This window comes from Prosopis cineraria, unplaced genomic scaffold (genome assembly GCF_029017545.1).
Source record: "Prosopis cineraria cultivar Desert tree isolate PC_DT_omini unplaced genomic scaffold, ASM2901754v1 PC14, whole genome shotgun sequence".
In the NCBI taxonomy this organism is placed as follows: Eukaryota; Viridiplantae; Streptophyta; class Magnoliopsida; order Fabales; family Fabaceae; genus Prosopis; species Prosopis cineraria.
In genome coordinates, this window is record NW_026555345.1 from 10257732 (window position 1) to 10281189 (window position 23458).

Below are 23458 nucleotides of genomic sequence, written 5' to 3' on the forward strand. Positions count from 1 at the left end.
ATAAAACACCTTAAAAGATACCATCTTCCTTATTTGATAATTGTTGTTGGAGGAAAATTAAACTATAATGATAACTGACTGTCCCCACTACCTCTTAATTCTAGAACACATAAGCTTTCAACATATCCTCCAATATTTTAATGGTCCTATTAGCCTGTTTAAGGATGATAAGTGGTTCTAAATCGTATTTGTGACCACAAATAGCATCTTGCAATGATCTTCATAATCTCAAAGCTAAGTATAAACCTTGGATCTCATTTTGGTATAATGCTCTTGGGCATCTTGTGAAGTCTTACAATCTCCTTCACATATACCTAAGCTAACCCTCTCAAGTTGATAATTGGACTTGATACCTAGAAAATGACCAAATTTAGTCAACCTATCTATAATCACCCCTATTATGTCATATCTAAAAGGTGTTTTCCATAGTATCATAATGAAATCCATAGATATGCCTTCTCATTTCCATTCTAAGAGGCTTTTAAGGCTCAATCCTAACCCTTTGGCAAGTCATACAATGATTCACAAACTCACTCACATCTTTTTTCACCCCTAGTCATTAAATATCTTAATTATACCAAGATGAATGGTATATTTGCTCTAATATATGTCTTCTCTAAAATGGCTTTTCTTATCTCCTCAGTCCTTTTAGTTTTTTATAGTCCTTATTTGTAAACCTCCATCTAGAGATGGGAAATGGGTGGGCCTAGAACTTATAGGCTTGGCCTATAAGGGCTTTGGCCTATAAGCCTAATTTCTCTAAAATTGATTGCTTTTTAAAAGCCTGACCCTTATTCAACAGGCTCAAAGCTAGGCCTATGAGCAGGGACAAATCTAGAAATGATTATATAAGGGCCAAAATTGAAAATTTATCTAAAATGGGGGGGGGGAATTGATCTCAACACATTTTATAAATAAAAATTGTCATATTTATAAAGAATGGTTTAGACTAGGGGGGCAATGACCCCCTACATGCCTCCTAGATTCATTAATGCCCATAAGCCCCTTTTGTTTAAAAAATAATTTAAAATTTTAAAAAATAAAGTTCAACATTATAAAATTAAAAATTAAAAATTTTTAAAATTTAAAATAAATAAAAAAAATCTATATCATCATCATATAGAAAATAGTGATTTTCAATAAATATCTTATTAGACATTAGCAAAAAAAAATTCAAAGAGTGATTTTCAAAATCATAGATATCACATCTATCAATAATTTGTTGTGGGTATTGAGTGCTAATGTGGTGAAGAAGGAGAAGCAACTAGATCATGTCATAAAAATCTATAAATTAGTGAGCATCAAGAAAGCACAATCTTTAATAAAAAAAAGCTATGGAATAAAAAAGAAGCAATGGAATAATAATGGTTTTAGTTATCAATTGATCCAAACAACAGTTTGATGGGTGAAACAAAATGAACTCATGCTATAAGAAATAAAAAACACAAGGATCAAAGTCAATCAAATCCATAGAGACCAAGATCTCAAACAAGACAAAACCCAAAATCTCAAAACCAACCAAGAAAAAGAGAATAGAAGAGTTCGTAATTAAAAAAAAAGAATAGAAGTGTTTTAATGTAATTTTTTTAAAAAAATTAAAATGGGTTTAGTAAACCACCAAAGCTTAAGCCCATTTTTACAAGGCCGGGCTTAAAAGCCCAGTTATACTAAAAAATCTTAATTTTTCAAATCCAAATATTTGTAAAAATATGCTTAAATGTGTGGCTCATCAAACCCAACATGAATCCTCAACTCTTTCCATCTAGTGTGACTCTAGTTTCTCTATCATCCACCTCTAAGGCTCACATATAATGAAAGTCCACTGCTCAATAATTGTCCAGTTAGTAAGATCCTTGCTTCCAAGCCTTATGAGTGAGTTCTAAGCTCCAATTGATCTCGATTCTAAATGCAAATCGGATCTAATCACTCTTTAAACCTAATGATCTTCAGTCATTACTAGGTTCCATTGGCCATTCATGAAATATAAAATGAAAATCACTTTTGAGGTGCTTTATATGTTTATAAAATACAATATTAGAGACTATATGTAGTTCAACTTTACTATTGTACCACAACTTTGCCGATAATGAAGTATTATGGTTAACTTCCTTCAATAATTAATATATCTGTACCATTTTGCACATAGATTGTGCTATGGCTCTTAATAATGATTATGTACTTGACAGAGACACCATATCTTGCTTCTTTCTCTTCTAGGACACTAAATTTCCTCTCGTAAATACACAATATCTAGTGGTGGATTGTTTAATAGTTTTGGATCCTCTATATTTTGCATAGCAAAAACACATAATATTAGTATGACTATGATTACTATACAATATACTATACTCCAGGACTGCCTTCAAATAATGTAAAACATACTCTAAAGCCTCCTATTGATTAAATATGGGTGAGACCATAAATTGATTGAGCATACTGACCAGATAAGCAATATCAAGATGATTCACTATAAGATAGTTTAATTTTTCCAATCAATCTTCTATACCTCTTAGGTTTGCCAAATAATAAACTTTTATTAGTATCAAGGTTTGGGTTAGGGATCATAGGATAATTGCATAACACGACTGCTAGTTTTCTTGTTTCCTTTAACATATCAAGAACACGTTTTCTCTAAGACAGAATAATGCCCTTCTTGCTCCTCAAAAAGTCAATTCCCAAAGAGCATTTCAATGGTCACAAATCCTTCATTTGAAAGTAAGAATAAAGGAACAACTTAAGTGATGAAATACTTAAGGTATCACTCTTAGTTATCATAATGTCATCAACATACACAAAAAGGAAAGTTAGGCTAACATTTGTTCTTTAGTAAAACACAGAATAGTAGCACTTATTTTTGACTTCACTGTGCAATTCAAACAAGCTTTTGAAGTTTTTACAAAGGTTCTCTTTGGCATAGATACTTTCACATAATTAAAGGACAAAAAAGAATGGGTTACATTAGAGTTACACAAAGCAGCGATATGATGTTCTTGAAGTTTTAGGGTACTTTTAATTAGGTTAGGTGCAATGTTAGCCTCTTGTTGTGACATAGAAAAAAACTCTACCTAGCATTACATCTTTGATCTCATAGGCTTCACATGATCAATCTTTATAGAATCCATAGATATGTCCTAGCTTCTCGTACTTGAAGCATATGAAACATTTCCTTTAATGCAAGCTCCCACATAGAGCACACTTGTGAGTGTTAGTGGTGCTGATTGTTATAGCAGTAGAGACTCTCTATGATCTTTATCTCTAAGAAACTGACTTCTTTTTGGATAATTCAGCCTCTTATTTGTACTCCTTGATCATCTTGATCTATATACTAGAATTATAGCCTCCCCTCTTATTGATTCCAATTATGGAGAGGTCCTTATAAATGAATCCCTTCTTTTCTCAACCTCCTCCCCCTTTATCCTACTTACGGTGATGCAAATTTAGTGCACATCTCTTTAAAAGCATGAAAATGAAATAGGTCTAGTGCTATCCTATACTCTAGCTTTGTCTTCCCTAGTAACTTCTTTGCCGTCTACTTGGTTTCATAATACTTCTAAAGACATGCGATAAACCAAGCTAGTTCTAAGAAATAGGAAAAGAACTCCTTATCATTTAGGTACCTTATTTGAAGGTGTAAAATTTTACTTCCTTAATAGTTCTCAAAGTAGAAGGGAAATAATATTGATAGAACATCTCTTTGGAATCTTCTTGAGTCAAAATGCTCTTTTCATTAGGCTTAAGGCTATCCCACCACTTTTTCATTGGCTTTTGTAGCAATTGCTTTGCCACAAGTACCTTCTTCTAAGAGGTGTTTAGTGTCCCAAAATATTATTTGGGTGATAGATGTCATTTAGTGCTCCTTGGAGTGTATATTACTATTTCTTACATCAATGTTGATCAAGTTAACCCTATCATACAAATGATTGCTTTGGGCTTCCTCATTCATATGGCCATTTTCATGCATATGTAGACCACAATGTTGATCACTACATCCCTTCATGCCAACTAACTTATCTTTGTGTCCAATTACTTGTATATCAATACCTAACACAAGATTCCACATTTCCTTAAGGATGGCATCGTTATCTTAAGGCAGGGGTTAGTTGTTAGATTGAGCCCTGTGAGTATTAACCATCTTCTCCCCTCTTATAGACACCAACATAAGCACACAAGTAATTATTTACTAAACGTAAATGAATATATATAACATTTAAATACTATTTAACAAGGAACGTGCACACATCTCTAGACTACATTACCATGATTTCTAACAAAATTTTGAAAACCAAAACCATAGAGCCTTGAAATGAGCATCTTGGATACAAAAAAATGTAATACCTTAATTTCAAATATTTAACACTTAACCCTTTTAACACAATGCAAACAAAAAACCATTTGGGATTTGAAAAACTAATTTAAAAATCATACATGTGGGTTAGGGTATTTAAAGCCCAAAATATTGTTCAACAAATAAGCCTACACCAAATGACATATTAAATAATACTTTCATTTCCATTTAGCAAAGTTCCCAAACATGGGGCTGATAAGCCCATTAATTTATCAAACACTATTCAAGAAAGTAAAACATCATATCATGTCATAAACTATTAAAATATCAAAATTAATGTTTGCAAAACCAAATCATAACTTATAAGAGGTCTTAAGTCATGGAAAATGATAAATAACATAAAAGGACATGTGCTACACAAAAAAGGAGTATAGAAAGAACCATAAGGCTCAATACTTTGATGCAGGCCCTTGAGTCCTATCAAAATCCTCACTGAAAAATGGTAAAAGGTAACTTGTGAAATATAACATATGAATAACAATTGGTAATTCTAAGATACAATAGTAATAAATCATTTCAAAATTAATTTCTAAACTATATTCTAACTTAAATACATAGAACTTCATTTCATAAATTATTTATGATCATTTTTACAAATACTTTCACAATATAATTCATAATTCATAATTTTCTTATGAACATATAAGAAAACTCATTAAACATACAAATGTGGTTCTAATGGCCAACCTTATCCTTGATTTCACTTTTTCCCAATCTTATTGTTGGCTAGAGCTATAAGCTAATACATAATCCAATAGGGCCTAATCTACATGAATAGATTAGTCCACATATACCAATGCAAAAGTTATAAATGGAGTAGTACTTTAGATTGAACTATGGCTCCCTTCTTTGAAGAACAAACTAGGAGGTGTCATTGTCCCACATTTCTATTGCAATCTTGGTCAAAGAAAAATGTAAGGCCTTACAGTTGCCACCCATTATCCATTGAGTGATGGCCTACCATATGGTTAAAGGATAAACTAGATAATACAAATCCATAACATCCACCATCCAACAACAACCCCTACAAGTGCATCACTACAAGCAACAACACATTTAAACATACAAGCATGCTTGAAAATGATTAAAACATATATTTCTTAAGGTTTTAGTATATACAAGCATGCTTGAATAGTTTAAAGTAATGATAAATCATTTCTAACACTAAACTTGCATACAACCAATGATTAATCAAATGGTATGATCGTTATAAATACTTAAAAAATTAGCTAAGTGAATACCTTTATTATGGTATATGTGTATACAGTGTCATAAAATTTTAATGGGGGGCATGGAAAATTGCATCTTGTGTTACATCACTATAGCTCCAATAAGAAAGCAAAAACTTGATATGAGAAATTACATGGGAATTACTAATTTAAAATAAGCGCGGCATTTATTTAGCTTACTCATTAAAAAGACCCATTATCTCTTTCATTTTTCTTGATTGCCCATCAAGAGAATCGAAGTACCTTATATTTAGGGCAACATGATTAACTACAAAAAGAATGTAGTACACCTTAAAAAGAAAATGACAATTCTTGAAAAAATTAAATATAAAAAATTAAGTAGTATCAAGTAGTTACTCAACCCTAGCATTAATGAGTTAAGAAAAAGTTATCCTTATTTGTTTCCCTTGTCAAGAACTTCTAGAGTTATGTTATTGTGGGTTAGACATCATAGGGATTGATAAACTTCAACCTTGATTCTAGGCCATTTGGCACCATGAATGTGTTGTAAAGGTACCTTGAATTCAAAACAAGCATATATATATATATATATATTATAATCCAAGTAACTAACTAGTCATTTCTAGTTAAAGAAATACCTTGTATAAAAGTTACATCAACTAGTGCTTGCAATCTTATGCTTGATAATATCATTTATAACCTCTCTAATTGAGTCAAAGGAACCATCTATATTGCATATATCCTTTAAAGAAAGATAACATCTCTTAGTAGATTGTTAACTGTTAACTTTTATGCCTCTTTAAAAGCTTCAAAAGTAGCATAATATTTAGTTTCTACTATTTTAGGCACTGCCATTGGATTCTTTAGAAACATGATCAACTCCTTATATTTTCTAGACTTTTTACCTTTCACGATGCTCTTCCCTTTCTATTGTGAAACAAATCAATTAATCAAATTACAATATTTTAAACACATTAAATTAAAACATAGTATCTAACATACCTTTATTAATTTTGCCTTTACTACTATAATAAGATGGGAATGCCATATAACAAAACTTTCCACTACTTCTACTGTATCTATATCTTCTAAGGGCAAGGGCAAGGCATAATTGACATATGTAGAAAACTTCAAGACTACCCGTAAATAGCTAGTAGGAAATGTCTTATTATGAAGCTTATCCCTTACAATGTTGTATACATGGCCCATTGCAACCAAATTGTGTATAAGACTAGATATCAGATAATTGCATTTAGTCTTATCCTATACCAATAATTTCAATTAGTATTAAGGGAAAAATTGTAGTAAATTAAGAAGATGAGCAATTATAACTTGAGTAGGTGAATAGGTGAAATTGCACAACTGTCTTTCTTGTTGGGGCTAATGTCTACCAATTGCCTCCCAACATTCTCCCCCTTAATTAGCATTTCAATTAGTTGTACTTGTGCTTGTATTTGCTCTTTCTTCCTCCTTTATTCTTCTTTCAACTCATCAATACCTCATTTGAAGAAGCCTTCAATGATTTATTTTTTTGCCTTTTCAATATTGCTTTTTCATGATGCCAAAGCCAATACCATAACACGACTAGAGTGGTCAAGATTCCCTAACACTTTTGCTAAAATATCCTCATCCTAAGGTAGCTTGCCTTATGAGATTTTCTAAGAGATGACATCCTATGCGAAGTAAATATGATTATTTCGAGGATCATAATAAATTTTTATTGATAAAAAGAAGTAATATTTACAAATTTATTGATAACCTCTTTCACACTAGGATTGTCAATAGTTCCCTCTTTCTTAGCTTGAGCCAATGCCTATAGCATATGGTGAAATCTTGTTATATCTAACCCCTTATTCTCTTTCAGTTGCTACTCTAACCTTGTGTACCCCAAATGCCCTTTCCTATAGGGATATTTGTTTTTCTTCATACTTTCCTTAATTAGGGCACTTAATTTCTAGGAAAACAACAAAATATTTAGAGTTAGGTCATATATATACAAGTAAAAATAAAAAAAACTTAAGAAATAAGAATAATTATCACTTTAAATGCCTCCTCACAACATGTAACAAATGTAGTCCAATCCTCCCATTTTATTAAACAGTTATAATAAGGGAGGAACCTAAGCTACAAAGTTAGCATTAAGATCTTTCAAATATTTGTGTGCAATAAACTTTATGAATTATTGTAGTGCCCTCTTAGGGTTATTGGTCATGTCCTTACCTATATACTCTTCAATCTCTTCAAAGTTGTGCAACACTTATAGGTGTGGTTGCTCTCACTGTAAACTCAAGATGGTAACTACTTTATTTCTCATTATCCTCTCTTTACTTGTTCTTTTCACATGTCAAGATATGGGAATGCTAATGTCACTTCTTCACAAATATATTGCTTTTATAATACAACCCTTTGGTTGACTCCAATTTTTCACATTGCCTTTCAACATCTTTATGTATCACTTAATTGAATACATTCATCTTATATAAGCATGCCCACACATTTCTACCTCTCGTATCAAAAGGTTGCTAAAGCTAATATCCAAATCCTTTATCTTTTCAAATAGATAATCATCTATCAATGACAAAGGTGGCCTACCACCTTCTAAATTTGCATTAAAAAGTTTTCTTAATTGCTAAAAATGATGATTCCAATGTAAAAATCTATGATGCCCATGATAAATATTTTTAATACCATGTTTCAACCTCATCAAGTATGTACTAGCCTATTTGTAAATAGGGTATCTTATTTTCCTTTTAATGTTGTATCCCAAAAGATTACTATACATAGGAAAGTCATTGATTGTACTAAAGAATATAGCTATCAAATATAATCTTTATTTCCCTATCATGTATAGCTCTACACCTAAATTTCATATTAGGATGAAGTCTTCAATCAGAGAAGCCAAGTATATGTCTATGTCATTCCTAGATGCTTGGGTCTTGTAATTAGCATGGACAATATCATGTACTTATGATTCATTCAAAGCCATGTAGGAAGATTATAAAGTAAAAAAATTAGTAGATGAGTATTATGGATGTTGCTTTGAAGCCCATGCAGACTCATCCCATTAGTAGACAAATCAAGACATAAGTTCCTAGTTTCTTTCTCGAATTCAAGATACTCATTATCAATCTTCTTCCTTTGATCAACATGCATTATTAGGTTTTTCTTTAAAACAAGATGGTGAAGCATGCCATCTTTAATCCTTTGATTAACATACAATGTGAAGTTTTTCACAACTTCTGCATTACTATACATGTGTATAAAATCTAGGTATGGTTGGAAAATATCATAGTGCATTAACTAGACTTAATCCATTGTTCTACTTGTGTTAGGCATTACACTAAGGAAACTTAGTCCATGACGCATATTCATTCATAAATAAAAGATAATTGTTAAGGCAAGCATGTATCTTTTATATAACTTATGTTAATAGAGTGTAATTTCTTTTTCGCATCATGTGTTAGGCTAAGAAGCTCATTATCCTTCAATAGCATTTTTTTCACAAGTGCAAGAAACTTTGTGAAACTTTTATCACTCCATTCATTTTTTCTTTCAAATTATACAATTTTGACACTACTGACAATTTTGTGAATTTAGTTCAACTAAAGTATAATAGTTTCTTTGCATTAATTTTCAACTTCTCAAATACTTCAAGACAATCCTCAAAGTTCTCTAAAATCACTTTGTCCATCTTTTCAAGATGATGTTCCTCATATGTACTTTTGTCAAAATTAGGTGATACTGTATAGTTTTTGCTATGCTTTCAACTACTACTAATATCATCCCTTGTCTCTCCATGTATTATCTAATACATATAACTTTGATCACTTCCACGAATTACTAAGTGGTCTTTACAAGTAGATGGAGTAACTTGCTTTACGAGTTAGCACTTTAAAGATGGACAAACAATTCTATTAGGGTATTTGGCATGCTTAACTGCAAACCTAATAAAGTCCACCATTCCATCCCAATATTCCTTAGATAGAAAATTGGCATACAACAATTCTTTATCCATAATTCAATCTAGCATGGATGATAGAGAGAATTGTGATTAGTGGCTAGAAGAGTTAGGGAAAGATATATATGGAATTAGTTAAGGAGGTACTAGCCACATGCTTGCATATATTTTTCCTCTTTAATTTTATTAAGAACTTATAACTAGTTAAACTAATAACTAAACTAATTTAAAAAGATCTTATCCTATATAATAATCCTATTCTTTAAAATTGTATGCTAGTGATTGAAAAAAAAAAGTAATAGTATAACAACTTAAAAATTAGTGTTTCTCATGTATTATGCCCTTTCTTCGTATTGAAATTTAATCCCCCAAAAGTTCTAATATAACAACTCATACCTAATTAAGTATAACAGCAACATCAAATTAATACAATACCAACATGAGAGCCAATTCTTAATTAATTGAAAAAATCATATAATCCACAAAAATTTCAATTGATTAAGACACCAAAAGTTATTTCATATAATCTAAAATTTAATTCCAAAAAAATCTAATGGCTTGAGACACTATTTTTTAACAAAGTTTATAGATTAAGTGTGTTTTCAATTAATTGAACTTGAATGTATATCTCTGACAGAAACCATAGAGGAACCACATAGGTAAGGGATTAAGTGGAAGAATGAAGGAAAATTCAAATAAAGAACCCAAACCATAATCCAATTGCCAAAAAAGGAAAAAAAATGAATCGAGGAACATTTTAAGAGACAACAATGTGAAAATAACAAGAAATAGGGAGAAATGGAAGAATAAAGGAAAATCAAATTAAATAACCCAAAAACCATAATCAAATAGAATGAAGATAGAAAGGAGATAGGAACATACTAAGAGAGACGATGTGAAACGAAGAGCATATGAGATGCATGAGCAAGAGACATGATGGCATGATGATGATGGAGATGACAAAGGAAACAATTACCAAGAACACACAAAAATCATGATCCCAATAAGAGAAGTGGCTGAAATGGTGGTTGGAATACAGGAAAATGGTTCTTAGTGTCGTTAGGAGAGTATATAATTGTGACCACACTTCTCAAATGAAAAACGATAATGGGTTTTGGAGGGAATTTAAAATATAATATTTGATAGTTATTTCAAAATAATTGGCAAGTATTATCTATTTGATGCTTTTTATAAAATAACTGTGAAATATATTCTTGATATTTGATAGTTATTTTCAAGCAAGTGTCAAATATATATATATATATATATATATAATTTAGTTATATATATATATATGACATTTTTTTAGATAACCGTCAAATATATGCTTGAATATTTGATGGTTATGCTAAATAAATGTCAAATAGATTGTTACATCTCTGTCTCCACTTATTTGTCATTTTTTCTAATAAATGACAAGTATGTTTTCTTTATCTCAACATTCTTCTCTAAGAAAGTAAAAATACAAGGTAGTAATAACATGTTCACTTTACTATTTGATTCCAAATTTACTCATAATTCATAAATTTATATGTTTTCTTTATCTCTACATTAATCTCTAAGAAATAAAGTAAATAGAGTTGTTCTATATATTTGATTTATGTTATGTAATATATTCATTTTTGTTGATTAATGTTCTTAAATTGATAGAAAATACTTTGAAGGCAATGGGATGAACCAACACCTTTAAGGATTAGAGGAGGCTTTTTCACCGACTCAATCCACCATCATCAGGCTTTTCAAGTTTGGTTAATGGGGTTAATTCATATAAACGACATTGAAGATTTTGTGATCCCAAAACGACTAGCAGAACTTAGTCAACATATGCAAAATGATCAACAAAAGATTAGGGGTGGGGTTACTTGGGAAGGGCAAGATCTATCCATAGAGGATGAGTCACGAATCAATGACAATCTTGGAGATGAAAATGATAGACAAATGGAGATTCTTGAGATTCACAATCACATCAATCAAGTAGATCTTGCAAAAAAGAGCACTAAACAACTAATCCAAGGGCCTTTGGTTCGTTGGGTGAGATTCTTGCCTGTTAGATCTTTGAAGGTGTTATTAGTTGAGAATGATGATTCAACACGCCATGTGGTCTGTGCTTTACTTCGAAATTGTGGATATGAAGGTTAGTATTATCTTTAATTTATATTTATAATTCATTATAATAGCATGGGTTTTAAATTGATCTCTTTCTTATATTATTAGATATTTTGATAGTGTGTTGATCTATTATGTAATTACATTTATTGAGTCATCCATCTACAAATTTATATTGATTACAACAAGAGTAGAGGTTGACTTGGTTTCTCTTCTCCTTGTTGAAATGATATTTTATTAGGATTTAGGAAATTAAATAGATTAAAAAAGTAATTGAAAATTAAGAGAGGTGAAAAAAGAAAAATAACATATGGAACACAAGAATATAAGTTACTACATAAATCCCACAAATATTACTAATTATGCACATGATAGCTTTCATGCCAAAATCTTCACATGGCCAACAAGTTTGACCTAACTTGGTCAAAAATTATGGCCACAAAAAAATTGAAAAAAAACATAGCAAGTTGAAGGGAAAAAAAATTCTAACATATTTCATATTAATTAGCTTAAACTCTTGATATAGGAGAAGACATGGAACTGTGCTAGTTCAAAACAGAACTTGGGACATAAACAAGAAATGAAAACAAACAAAGGAAAATGAAATTAAAGGAAAAAAAAGAACAAAGATAATGATCAAGGAAAAGAATTCCTAGAGTACCCATCTCTAGCAACTTTAGCCTTTGAAAACACCACCAAAGTTCATCATACTCTTGATCACGCTTGTATTCACTACAAAATACCTTCAAGCAAGTACAGCTCATAAAATAAAGTTAAAATCTCTAGAAAAATAAAATTATCTTCATTAATCTTGTTCAAATGAGTACAATTTTGTGGCCTATATATATTGGCAAACATAAGACAACCTAAATGGAATGATAAATTCTAGAATTCTCTTTAAGAGTGGTACTTAATGCTTCATATATTAGGAAATTTTCCTAATTCATGATGATTAAGTAATTATGAGTAATTAAAAGGCATTCTAGAAGCTTTCCTAAAAAATAAACTTACATATCGAGTAAAATCACCTCAATAAGTGCTAATAATGAAAAGGATTCAGCTGCATGTTGAAATTACAAACTAGGAAACTAACAACAATCTTAAGAAACACATGAGAAAATAAAATTGGAAGCTAAGGAAACTTGCAATCTCATATTGATGAATAAGTGGATCATGTCTCAATGCTCTCTAAATTAGATCATGGATTCTTCTAGAAGTCTCTTTGACGTGTTTCCTATGATCCTTTTACTACACATGCTTGTCACATGATATTTTATGTGAATTCTTCAATATGAATTCCATATAGACCTTGTACATTATTTGGTTAGGCTTCTAGCAATTTAATATTTATTACTGCACCTTTTAAATGGATGTTCACTTTTATAAACTTGCATGGGCTATTTGGGCATCCATTTGAGCTTGAATAATCTTGATTTTCTTTCATAAACTCTTACGGCCTATTAAGCAATGCATTTAAGCCCAATTCAATATATTAAAGCTTCATTGGGCTCCTCTGTGTATATATAATTGCACTAAGCCTTTATCTTATTGGAAATTGACCAATAATAGCATTAGGGGTGTCCTATCACTTTCCATATCACCCATATACATAATCATCTATGTCACTTTTTTATGCTTTTAGGCCACTTGTGGATTATGGTTCTTTGGGCCCTTTTGGACTTATTACATATGTGATACCTATAAAACCTTTACTTAAACACATAATTAGCCTACACTTAACCTTAGAGTAGAACTATCATAGTAATTATAATCAATTTAATTAACAATAAAAGATATCATGGCATTAAATGATCAACCTTGGCTGTTTGAAAACTCATAAGGTTAAGTAAGAAAACTTTATAAAGATGAAATCCTATAAATTATTTAATCTCAAAACCAAGTTTAGAATGTCATTTAACTATTATAAATTAAAGTAAAAAATATTTGGGAAGCATGGAAAATATTTAGAGTTGAAAACAAGGTCAAAATGGTCATTTTTACTTAACAGAGGCAGTTAGCCTTGGCTAGAGCACATTAAGTCACAGCCGACACTTCTAGAGAATATTTAGTTGATGCCAATTCCCTTTTTCCTGTGTCCAAATCATCTCGGCCACTCCTTTGGTTATGGCCAACAATCCTTAAGCTGCGGCTAAAGATATGATAACATTTGTCATGACAGCTACCAACCACTAACTTCCAACGTGTATAACTTTTGACTCAAATCTCTGATTGAGGTGATTCAAGGCCCACACATCAAAAATTTCATAATCTAGTTAATAGTTTTTGTTTCATGTCTATCTGATATCAGATGAAGAATTTAGACACCCGAAACCACAATTTCACATTTTTTTCCTCTAAACCATCAACCAAGTATCCAAATCTCAAACCATAAGCCATTAGCCCACACAAGGCCTTGAACCATACTCAATAAATCCTAACACACTTTTCTAAATAGTCACAAGTATCAAACAACACTTAATACAAGAGTTGACCCAACCACCATAAAACACATGATAAGGGGGTAAAAATGTAATTATTTGCATTCAAACTAAATAATCACTCAAAACATGTTAAACTAATCTAACTTGTCAAGATATACTTGTTCAAATTATCTTGACACATTACCATAGTTAGATTAGAGGTTTGGACCCTTTTATAGCCAATACAATCTAAAAATGACTAAATTCAATGTTTAAGGTTACAAATGCAAGTAGACTTAAAATATACATAAATCAATATGAAAGACCCTTAGTTGGAAAATATTGTATTCAAATTACACATAAAAGATAAAACTAGAGACATTACAATTGATTACTTAGTTTCTAGCATCAGAGGCCTTCCTTTTGCCCTTAGCTTAGTCCTTGCCTGTAAACATTAAACTACGAGAGTGAGATAAATATCTTAGTAACCAAGTAATTTAATCAAGTATATTAAAGTGTGGCAATCACAACAATTAAGTATTTAACATCACATAAGACAAGCCAACATTATTCACAATGCATCTTTATAATGTGTTTTGCATGATCAAATGCAATCGCCTTATACCACTCCTTATATTATTTGACTAAATCTATAGGCTATTATCTCATATAGATCTAGCCCATGTGACTGGAGTAGCCTCTCTCTCTAATTGTGAAAGGTTACCTGGTCAAAGGCTCTTACATTCACTCTCGAACCATGAATTTTCCCTACTTGAATTTTAAGGTGTCATAAGTGCCCATCCTATACTGTCCAATCTAGGATCAGTGATATTGAGTATCATGCCCGACCCATGCCACACCCATAGGTTATTGGCAATACTAAGCACATAAAGTAATGAAGTATGCTAACCATTATGCACAAACACAGTGAAGGCTACACCACGTGGATTTTCTATCATAATCCCTCTATAATGCTAGGGTGAACTCCTACCCATTATAATCATGCAAGTTCAATCAACAAATGCAAATATAAGCTCATACATATCATAGTAATTTATCATCCTCATAATTTCTAAAACTTGCATGCTTATCACAATTTACACTACATTATAGTTTACAATAGCTCATTATATAATCAACTCATAGCCAATTCAGGCTTACAATTTATATTTCAAAAACTAAATAACATCTATATAAGCATAATCATCAAGCATTTCATCATAAATATGCATGCTTACCTCATCTCTTCCAACATCATCAATTATGACTACTCATCATGTTAACACATTCATCTCATAGGCAATCTAGGCTTAACATCTCATGTTTCAATATCATATAGCATTTATATAAATATAATTACTAAACACTTCATCACAATGAGTCACATTTCATATTTGGATAATAGTTCAAAATCAACATATTCATCTATAAGCTCATTTTGCTCATTTCAAGCCACCCATAATGATGCTTAAAGTGTAAATGCAAACACAATAATATATTATACTTAAATTCCTGGTTACCTCAACTCTTGATTTACTAATCAAGAGTAGCCATAAACATCAAACGGAGCCTTTAATAAGTTCAATAACACCAACAATGATCAACTTACAATCAAACACATCAATAGGCATTAGTGAGTAATTATTCTTAATTAAATATAATCAAAGCCTAAACTTAAAAATCTCATTGTGGTCATTTACCCACAACCAAATCTATTTTTAGGTTCCATTAGTTCACTTAGACTCCCAATTAGTTTATAACCTCCTCAGCTCAACCAATTAGCTCTAGGGTTTACTCCAAACCTTACTTTGAAATCTTAAAAAATCATTTGCATCATAAATCAAAGGTTAGACACTTAAATAAACACCCATTAATCCCTTTAACGTCAAAATTCTAGGTAAAATCACAACTTATTTTTGGATTCCCAAAGAACTCCCCAAAAATAATGATAAAAATGCATGAGAAGAAGAAAAGAGGTTGTAAACACTTATCAAAGTGATTAGAAATTCCAAATAGACTCAATTGGACACCCATAAAAAACCCTAATAGAGCTCTCCTCATTTACCTTCGGACTCCCACTTAACTCTCTAATTTTCTGAGCTGAAATGTGGATTTGGAGGTTTAAAAATTAAGTTTTGGCTATGGCTGAGAGACTTTTGACTGTGGCCAAAGACTAAATATTAATGCTCCGAACATAGTCCATCTAAGGTGACTCGGCTAAGGCTTATACTTACTCTTGAACCATAGATGCACCTATTCCAAACTCATATAGGGTGTCATTTTACCCGGTTTATGGCAAGTATCAAGAACTAAAACACTGAGGCCTCACCCTGCTAGTGAGTATCACACAGATTTTCGTAACATCTTACTCTCTTAAGTGAACTTCTACCCATCAATGATCATGCACATGCTCACATCATTCAATAACTTATTATCAATGTAACTTGATTAACTTATCTCATAATCAAGTACATCCTATCAAGTTAAAGGATAATTAACCATTTTTTAAAGTTTCATGCCAATACTATAAACTCATGCACAATGATACATCATCAATATATACTTTTTGCTCATAAACATGATCATCCTATCAAATCATATATCCTTCCTTAACTCATACCATTGCACCATAAGCATTTAATCACTTAATCACACCTCCATATTTTCATACCAATACTTATAAATTCACAAACCAAAATGTATTTGTCAAAATTACAATGGTCACAATACCAATATCACATCATACTCAATAACCACATTGAAATTTATTCAATCATGCTATACAATTCATGCCATCAATACCTTAACACAGTGAAACTATTCAACTTGAATCAAATTAACATTTCCATGTCATCATCAACAATCTTATAACCACAAATCCTATGCTTCATAATAATTAGTACCAACATGCTTATATAACCACATTATCATTTTCATTACAATTAATAACATATAACTCATAATTGCAAACAACAATTATATGCACAAATTTAACTCCCAATTACCTCAACTCTTCAATTATCACCCTAAGAATAGCTTTGAATTTCAAGGGAGCTCTCAAGTAGTCAATAAGTTCTAAAAGTAGTCAAATCTACAATTAAGACCATTAAACACCATTAATGACTAATCATCATTAATATACTTTAATCACAGTTAAGACCTTAATCCCTTATAAAAATCAACTCCAAGACTCACTTCCATTAACTTATTTATCCTTCATTAAGCTTAATAAACACTTTAGATAACTTCATTAGCTTGAACTTAATTAATTGGCATTAGGGTTAACTCTTAACCATAGTTTATTATTGTCATTAGCTTAACTAATCAAAAACAACTCTATAATTTCATATTTAAGCACCCCTTAGGATAAATTTCTTTAAAACAACTTAAATAACATGTATTTAACCTCCAATAACCTAAAAAATTTGAACCCAATGACTGGGCAAGCTTAAAAATGAAAACCCTAACGGTATTCATTACTAAAACTTGCTCTCCTATTCCTTGGCTGCTTTGCTTTTCCTTTTGCCCTAGAAGAGCTTTCACTTATAAAATCATAACCACATGATGAGAGCAATGTTTTAGTAACTAAACAATTTAATCTATCTACAAGCTAGCTAAGAAAGTAAATGTGCATGCAAAGTGGGCAAGTCAAACATGTAAATATTCATGAAATATAACAAGGCATGTTCTTACCCATACAATACATGATTAATTACACTCGCCTTATATCCTCTACAATATCTCTAACTGAATCTGTGGGCTAAAAATTCAATAGGACTAAGTTTATGTGACTAGAGTAGCTTAAACTCACTAATTATGACACACAGCTCGATCAAAGCACTTTTACCTATTCTTGAACCACAAATTCCCCTTTTACAAATATTTAGGATGTCATGTGTCCAATTTACCTCATATAGTAGTATTGGGACCTCCAAATGAGAAAGATTGAACATTGAGGCTACTTATAGTGTCAGTAAGTACTATATGAATTTATAAATTCTACTCCCCTAGGGTACACTCCCACCCTCTTATAATATAATCATGCTAACATGATAATAATGCAATATAGCAAGTATTTTCTCAACATAATCATATCTTCATCCAAAAACAACATGCTCAAGATCACTACTAATACTATTAATATTGAAAACCATTTTTACAACTATTTACACACACACACACACACACACATATATATATGTATATATATATATATATATTTACATATGCATATATATATATATATCCAAAACATTCCCCTTTTTTTGTATATATACATAGCATTTCACAAGTCTTACAACCACTGAATGAGCAAGCAAAATGATTAGATTATCTAGTTACCTTAACCTTTTTGTCACAAAAGGGTTACCTGCGGGAAATATTCACTCCTCTAGCCACCACTAGCTCAAGGTTTTGAGTAATAATTAATTTACATAATTAAATACTAATATTAATTTCCAATTCTAATATACACACTTTTAAGCTTATATTTGTTACCCACACTCTCTAACTTCTATCATTAGTTTAATCAAAGCTTTAATGGTCTATTAGATCTATTTATCTTTCATAAACTTAGGCAACACTAAATTATGATTTGCATTGCTCCCAAACTCCTATTTTAAGCCTAGGTTTAATCCAAACCCTAGCTCCCAACTCTAAAACATCATATAATCACTAAATCTAGGTAAAAAGCTTAAATTAACTCCTATTAACTTAAATAAACCTATTGGGTTTCAATCAAAACCCAATAAAGAATGAAAGAAGAAATCCCTAACTCCTAAACTTTAGAATGTCTCTAAAGTTGCCAAATAGTGAAGCTCTAGCATACTTAAGCCTTCACTCTGTCCCATTTAAAATTAACTCCTTGATTATTTAAACATATTTACCCCTCTCCCTCTTATGTTTTTTGAGTTGAGCTTAAGATAAATTTAACTAAAATCTTTCCCATTTACCGCAATGTGTGGTATATCTAGCATTGCGAATGGCATAGCAAGCCAAATCTAAAATTTGGCCTTACTCTTGGGCTCGATTGACCTAAACTCCATCCTAGTCCAAACTTAAAAGGGTCTAATGTTTCAACAAGTATATTAAGGATTTGGAAATGTAATTAATTTAATAAATGCTTTATCTTACTAATTTCCCCTATTAAATCCTTAAATTTGAAATTCAAAAATTTGAGATGTTATAAAGCTCCATATTTTCTTAAAGTCTAATTCAAACTGAGACATGTAGGAAAAAAGGGACACAAAAATGCTATGGGTGATTATATTATCCTTAGAATCACCACACTATCAACCAAATTATAGTGTCCCTTCTACTTCATTGAATCATCTAATAGGTTTTCTAATAGGAGAACTCCCTAAAACCTAAGACTTATACCATGCCATTCACATCAATCATGCTAGAAACACCACTTTCATCACTCACTAAGTGCTTTATACCTTTTCTACCCAAGAAACCATCAATATCACCATTCATGTTACTTTCATACTCAAAATTATGTGTGTCTCTTGAATAAAAGTTTAGCTCATTAATATTACATAGTGACAAATGGTGACTTATCATAATACTTATACTTCTTATTATCTATGGTTAAAATAGACTTTTCAAGATTAGTATGTCTCCTTTCACTAATGGTTATGTATTCCCTTTATGACAAGTATCTATCAATATCTAGAATTTTAATCCTTTCACTTACCCTACCATCCAAACTAATTGACTCTGCTTTTTACTTTCATATAGACTAATCATCATATCCTCATCTTGTGACCATCGTTGGTCTACGACAACCTCCTCTTATAAAACCTCTTAAGGACAATAATGAGAAAAGTAGTATAAATATATAAACAAAAGAAGCCATCATATTTTACACCCATTAACTGAGAACCCACAACAAAAACCAAAACTTGTGATTGAAAGTTAGAAGCTACTCTATAGATTCTAGCAACATGTCAGTCATACTTTTTATACTTGTTCCAAAACAAGTGACACATTTAAAGTCAAGCTACCAAGTAATTTAAAGCTATTAAGATTGATAAAGCTTAGATTGAATTCTCTAATTTATCCTAACAATCCTTTACGAAGGTTGAATCTTGATAAACATCAAAGAGAGCATCATTAAGGATGTGTCCAATGTAGATATAGTCATCATTCTACCACTTATACTTTTCTCTTATTCCAATTATGGTTTCCTCTTATCTTTCTTGGGGTTTGGGTGTAGAGAGGACATAAGACATGTTTAAAGTTGTGAGAAGAATCGTAGGTCAAAACAAAAATTTTGCCCCTAAAAGTTTTTCACCAAGTGCAATTGGTATACTTAGATTTTGATTAGAGCAATATTATCCTGGAAGTTTCAAAAATGTTGCAATTTTTCCATACAGTAATTTTTGACTAATGTTGACCATTAGTTAAAAATTTTGATTAGGATTAAAGAGTAATTTTCCCCTAAAAGTTTTTCTAGAAGAGTAATTAATATCCTAAACTTTCTATTACTATAATGTTTTTGAGTTATTAATGTTTAAATCAAAAGGAAAATCTAAATATCCATTATCATTATTAAAAGTGGTACATATTTTTAGATTTTAACAAACTGTCTTATCCAAGGTTGCTTCAATACAAAATTAACTTTACTTTAAGCACTCCACAAACTTTCTCTTGAAATCTAGACTAAACCTTATTTTACTTATGAGAAATTCTTGACTTTCATAGATTTAAATCCAAACTTGTTCATACCTACTTAGGGGCAACATAAACTAACATGGATTTTGATTGAGAGGCGTTCAATGTAATTCAACCTAAAATCTTCTTCTAATTTGGGTTATAACAAGTTGTGTTGGATCCTTCTTTTAATTTGATAGTAGATAATCCAAAAATATTGTACTGATAAAAAATTTAGGACATTAATTACTCCTTCAAACAAACTTCCAAGGCAAATTTTCCTTTAACACTTAAAATAATAGTTAACATTAGTCAAACATTACTATAAATTATACCATTTTTTAAACTTCTAAGCTAATATTACACCAATCAAAAGTTAAGGATTTAGTTGCACCTAGTGGAAAACTTTTAGGGCAAATTTACTCTTTAACCCAAGAAACTTCATTTTCCTTTGCAATCTCAAAAAGTTGCATCCTTCAAATCTTTCTAATTTCACAAAGTTTGTAATTAACTCCTAGAATACATTTTTACTCAACAAAAATTAAGTTTAAAGATTGTTGGTGAGAATGATTCTATGAATAATAGAAGACTCAAGAGATTAGAACAAAATTATATTTAATTCACCCCCACCTATTCTAATCTTTAGGTATAAATTGAGTTGATGAAAAAAAAATTTAGGATACAATGACTCTTGAGTATGGTTTGCACTCCCAATACTCAAGCTAAGGCAACATGGTTAAAGTTGAGTTTGGATGTTTGGATATTTTGATATAAGAAATGAGAGATGGCAAGGGGTATTTATAAATAATAACGTAATGCCTTGAAGTAGTGCCTTTTAAGTAATAAAACTCTTTACTTAAAAGTCATAACCTTGTATTATTTCATGAACTAACATAATTTAATAGGTAATGACTTAAGGTTATTTAAAATAACTTTTCATGAAGAGTAACACCCTTTTAATGTGTAGAGCTTTCTTAAAATAACATTTTCTTTTACCAAGTAATACCTTTTAATTTTATAACTTTTCAAAGGTACCTTTAGGAATTAGAGAGACATGATCATGGTTACTTTTTAGGATTATAATTCATAAAAATTCCTTATTGTTAAAAACATCTCTTCATTTTGAAAAGAATTCTAACATGGTCAATCCTTAGTAAATGATTTGCAATAAGCTCTACACTCAATCTAGCCCTCTTAAGCATCAATAAAGAAAACCCAACTATCTAACTAGCTGCCAATCAACTAAAAGTATTAAGCATATAAGTAAATCAACATAATAAAATTCCATTAAATTGAAATATTTTCAAGGTAAATAAGTCTCAATCCATATTAAGGTTCATAGAAATCCTAGAAAGATAGATTTAGTTATTCATGAAATTTACAAACTCACAAACAACCCAAACTCTAAAATACCCTTTAGCAAAGGGAAATGAAGAAGAGGAAAAGGAAAGAAACTAAGAAAGTGAGTCATAAATGACATTAAAGCTCTAACCCAAGCTTCAATCTTCATTCCAAGCCATTCCATATAACTTTAAGGACTTCCCATACTCTAAGGCCCTATTTGGTACAAGGTATTAACTTTTATGGGATTGGGATTATGATTGGGACTAGGATTGGGAATGGGTATAAGTTTTAAAATCATGTTTGGTATGATATGGGATTAAAAAATATGAGACTCAAATTTAACCACAAAAAGTAGCTAAAAGACAAGTTCAACGAACATCATCATCATCCTCTCTCTCTCCCCCTCTCTCGCTGCAACCTTCACAGTTGAAGTATATTTTCATTTGCAAAAAGAAAAAAAATCAAACAAGAACAAGAACGTACAAATCTAGGATTAAAGATGGTGTTATCGCTAAATCAGAATTAGAAAATCAATTTCATGAACCCATGATCTAGAACCCGACTTCATGAACCCAGAATCAAATGAGGAACGATGATGAACCCAAAAGCGAATGACAAAGAATGGTGGAGTGTGCGAGGTCAAGAATGATGGAGGAGATCCTATATGCGATGATGGAGGAGGAGTAATAGTGGTTTCAAGAAGGGGATGAGTCTAATTGGGAAACTTTTTTATGAGAGCATTTCACTCATGAAAATTTTAATCCCAAGATTGAAATTGCAATACTAAGGGGAGGTGGTACTAGATATTCCCACCAAGATAGGATTGGGTTTTGAAATAAATTTGCTATTACCACCTACCAAACATAAAAACTTGGCATTCCCTAATCCCAAACTTAGTCCCACTTAGCCAATCCTACATATCAAACAAGCCCTAAAGTTGTTAAATGGTGGCCAAAAATTAAGCAAGGGATTATAAAGATGTAGAATCCTTATTGTTATCAAAACTCACTATTTTAATAAGTTGCTAAAAATCACATTGTGTTATAGCCTAGATCACAACCTAGAATAATTTATTTCAATAGTTAAATAATGGTGCCACAGACTATGCTGCAATAAGCTTTAATTTGTTTATCCACAAAATACAAGCTTCTAGTATGATAATATTTTGCATCCTTATGCTTCCATGCTTTCCTTCCCTCTTTCTAAGCTTCCAAATCATTATTCTTACTTGACTTTTTATAATATTTGAGTCTTATGAAAGATGCAAACATACCAAACAAGTAAGGATATTCCATTATAGAGATAATTGAGTGCAACCAAGTCAAATTTGCAAGATGAAGAACCTAAGAATGTAATTAAGCTATGCATTTTCCTATTTAGTGTTGATTTTATACAAAAAAATCCCAAAAGGTGAGGAAATACTAGGAAAATTTTCAAG

At 31.0% G+C, this 23458-nt stretch overlaps 1 protein-coding gene across 2 annotated transcripts in view; it reads left to right on the plus strand.

Moving 5' to 3' along the window:
* The window catches only part of LOC129292673 (two-component response regulator-like APRR7), a 49355-nt gene that overhangs the window by 8006 nt on the left and 17891 nt on the right, over positions 1 to 23458 (plus strand). For both annotated transcript variants that reach the window (XM_054930269.1, XM_054930270.1), the window contains exon 3: positions 11144 to 11627. In XM_054930269.1, the coding sequence (XP_054786244.1) occupies positions 11246 to 11627 (382 nt within the window). In that variant the 5' untranslated portion in view covers positions 11144 to 11245. The remainder of the gene's footprint in view (positions 1 to 11143; positions 11628 to 23458) is intronic.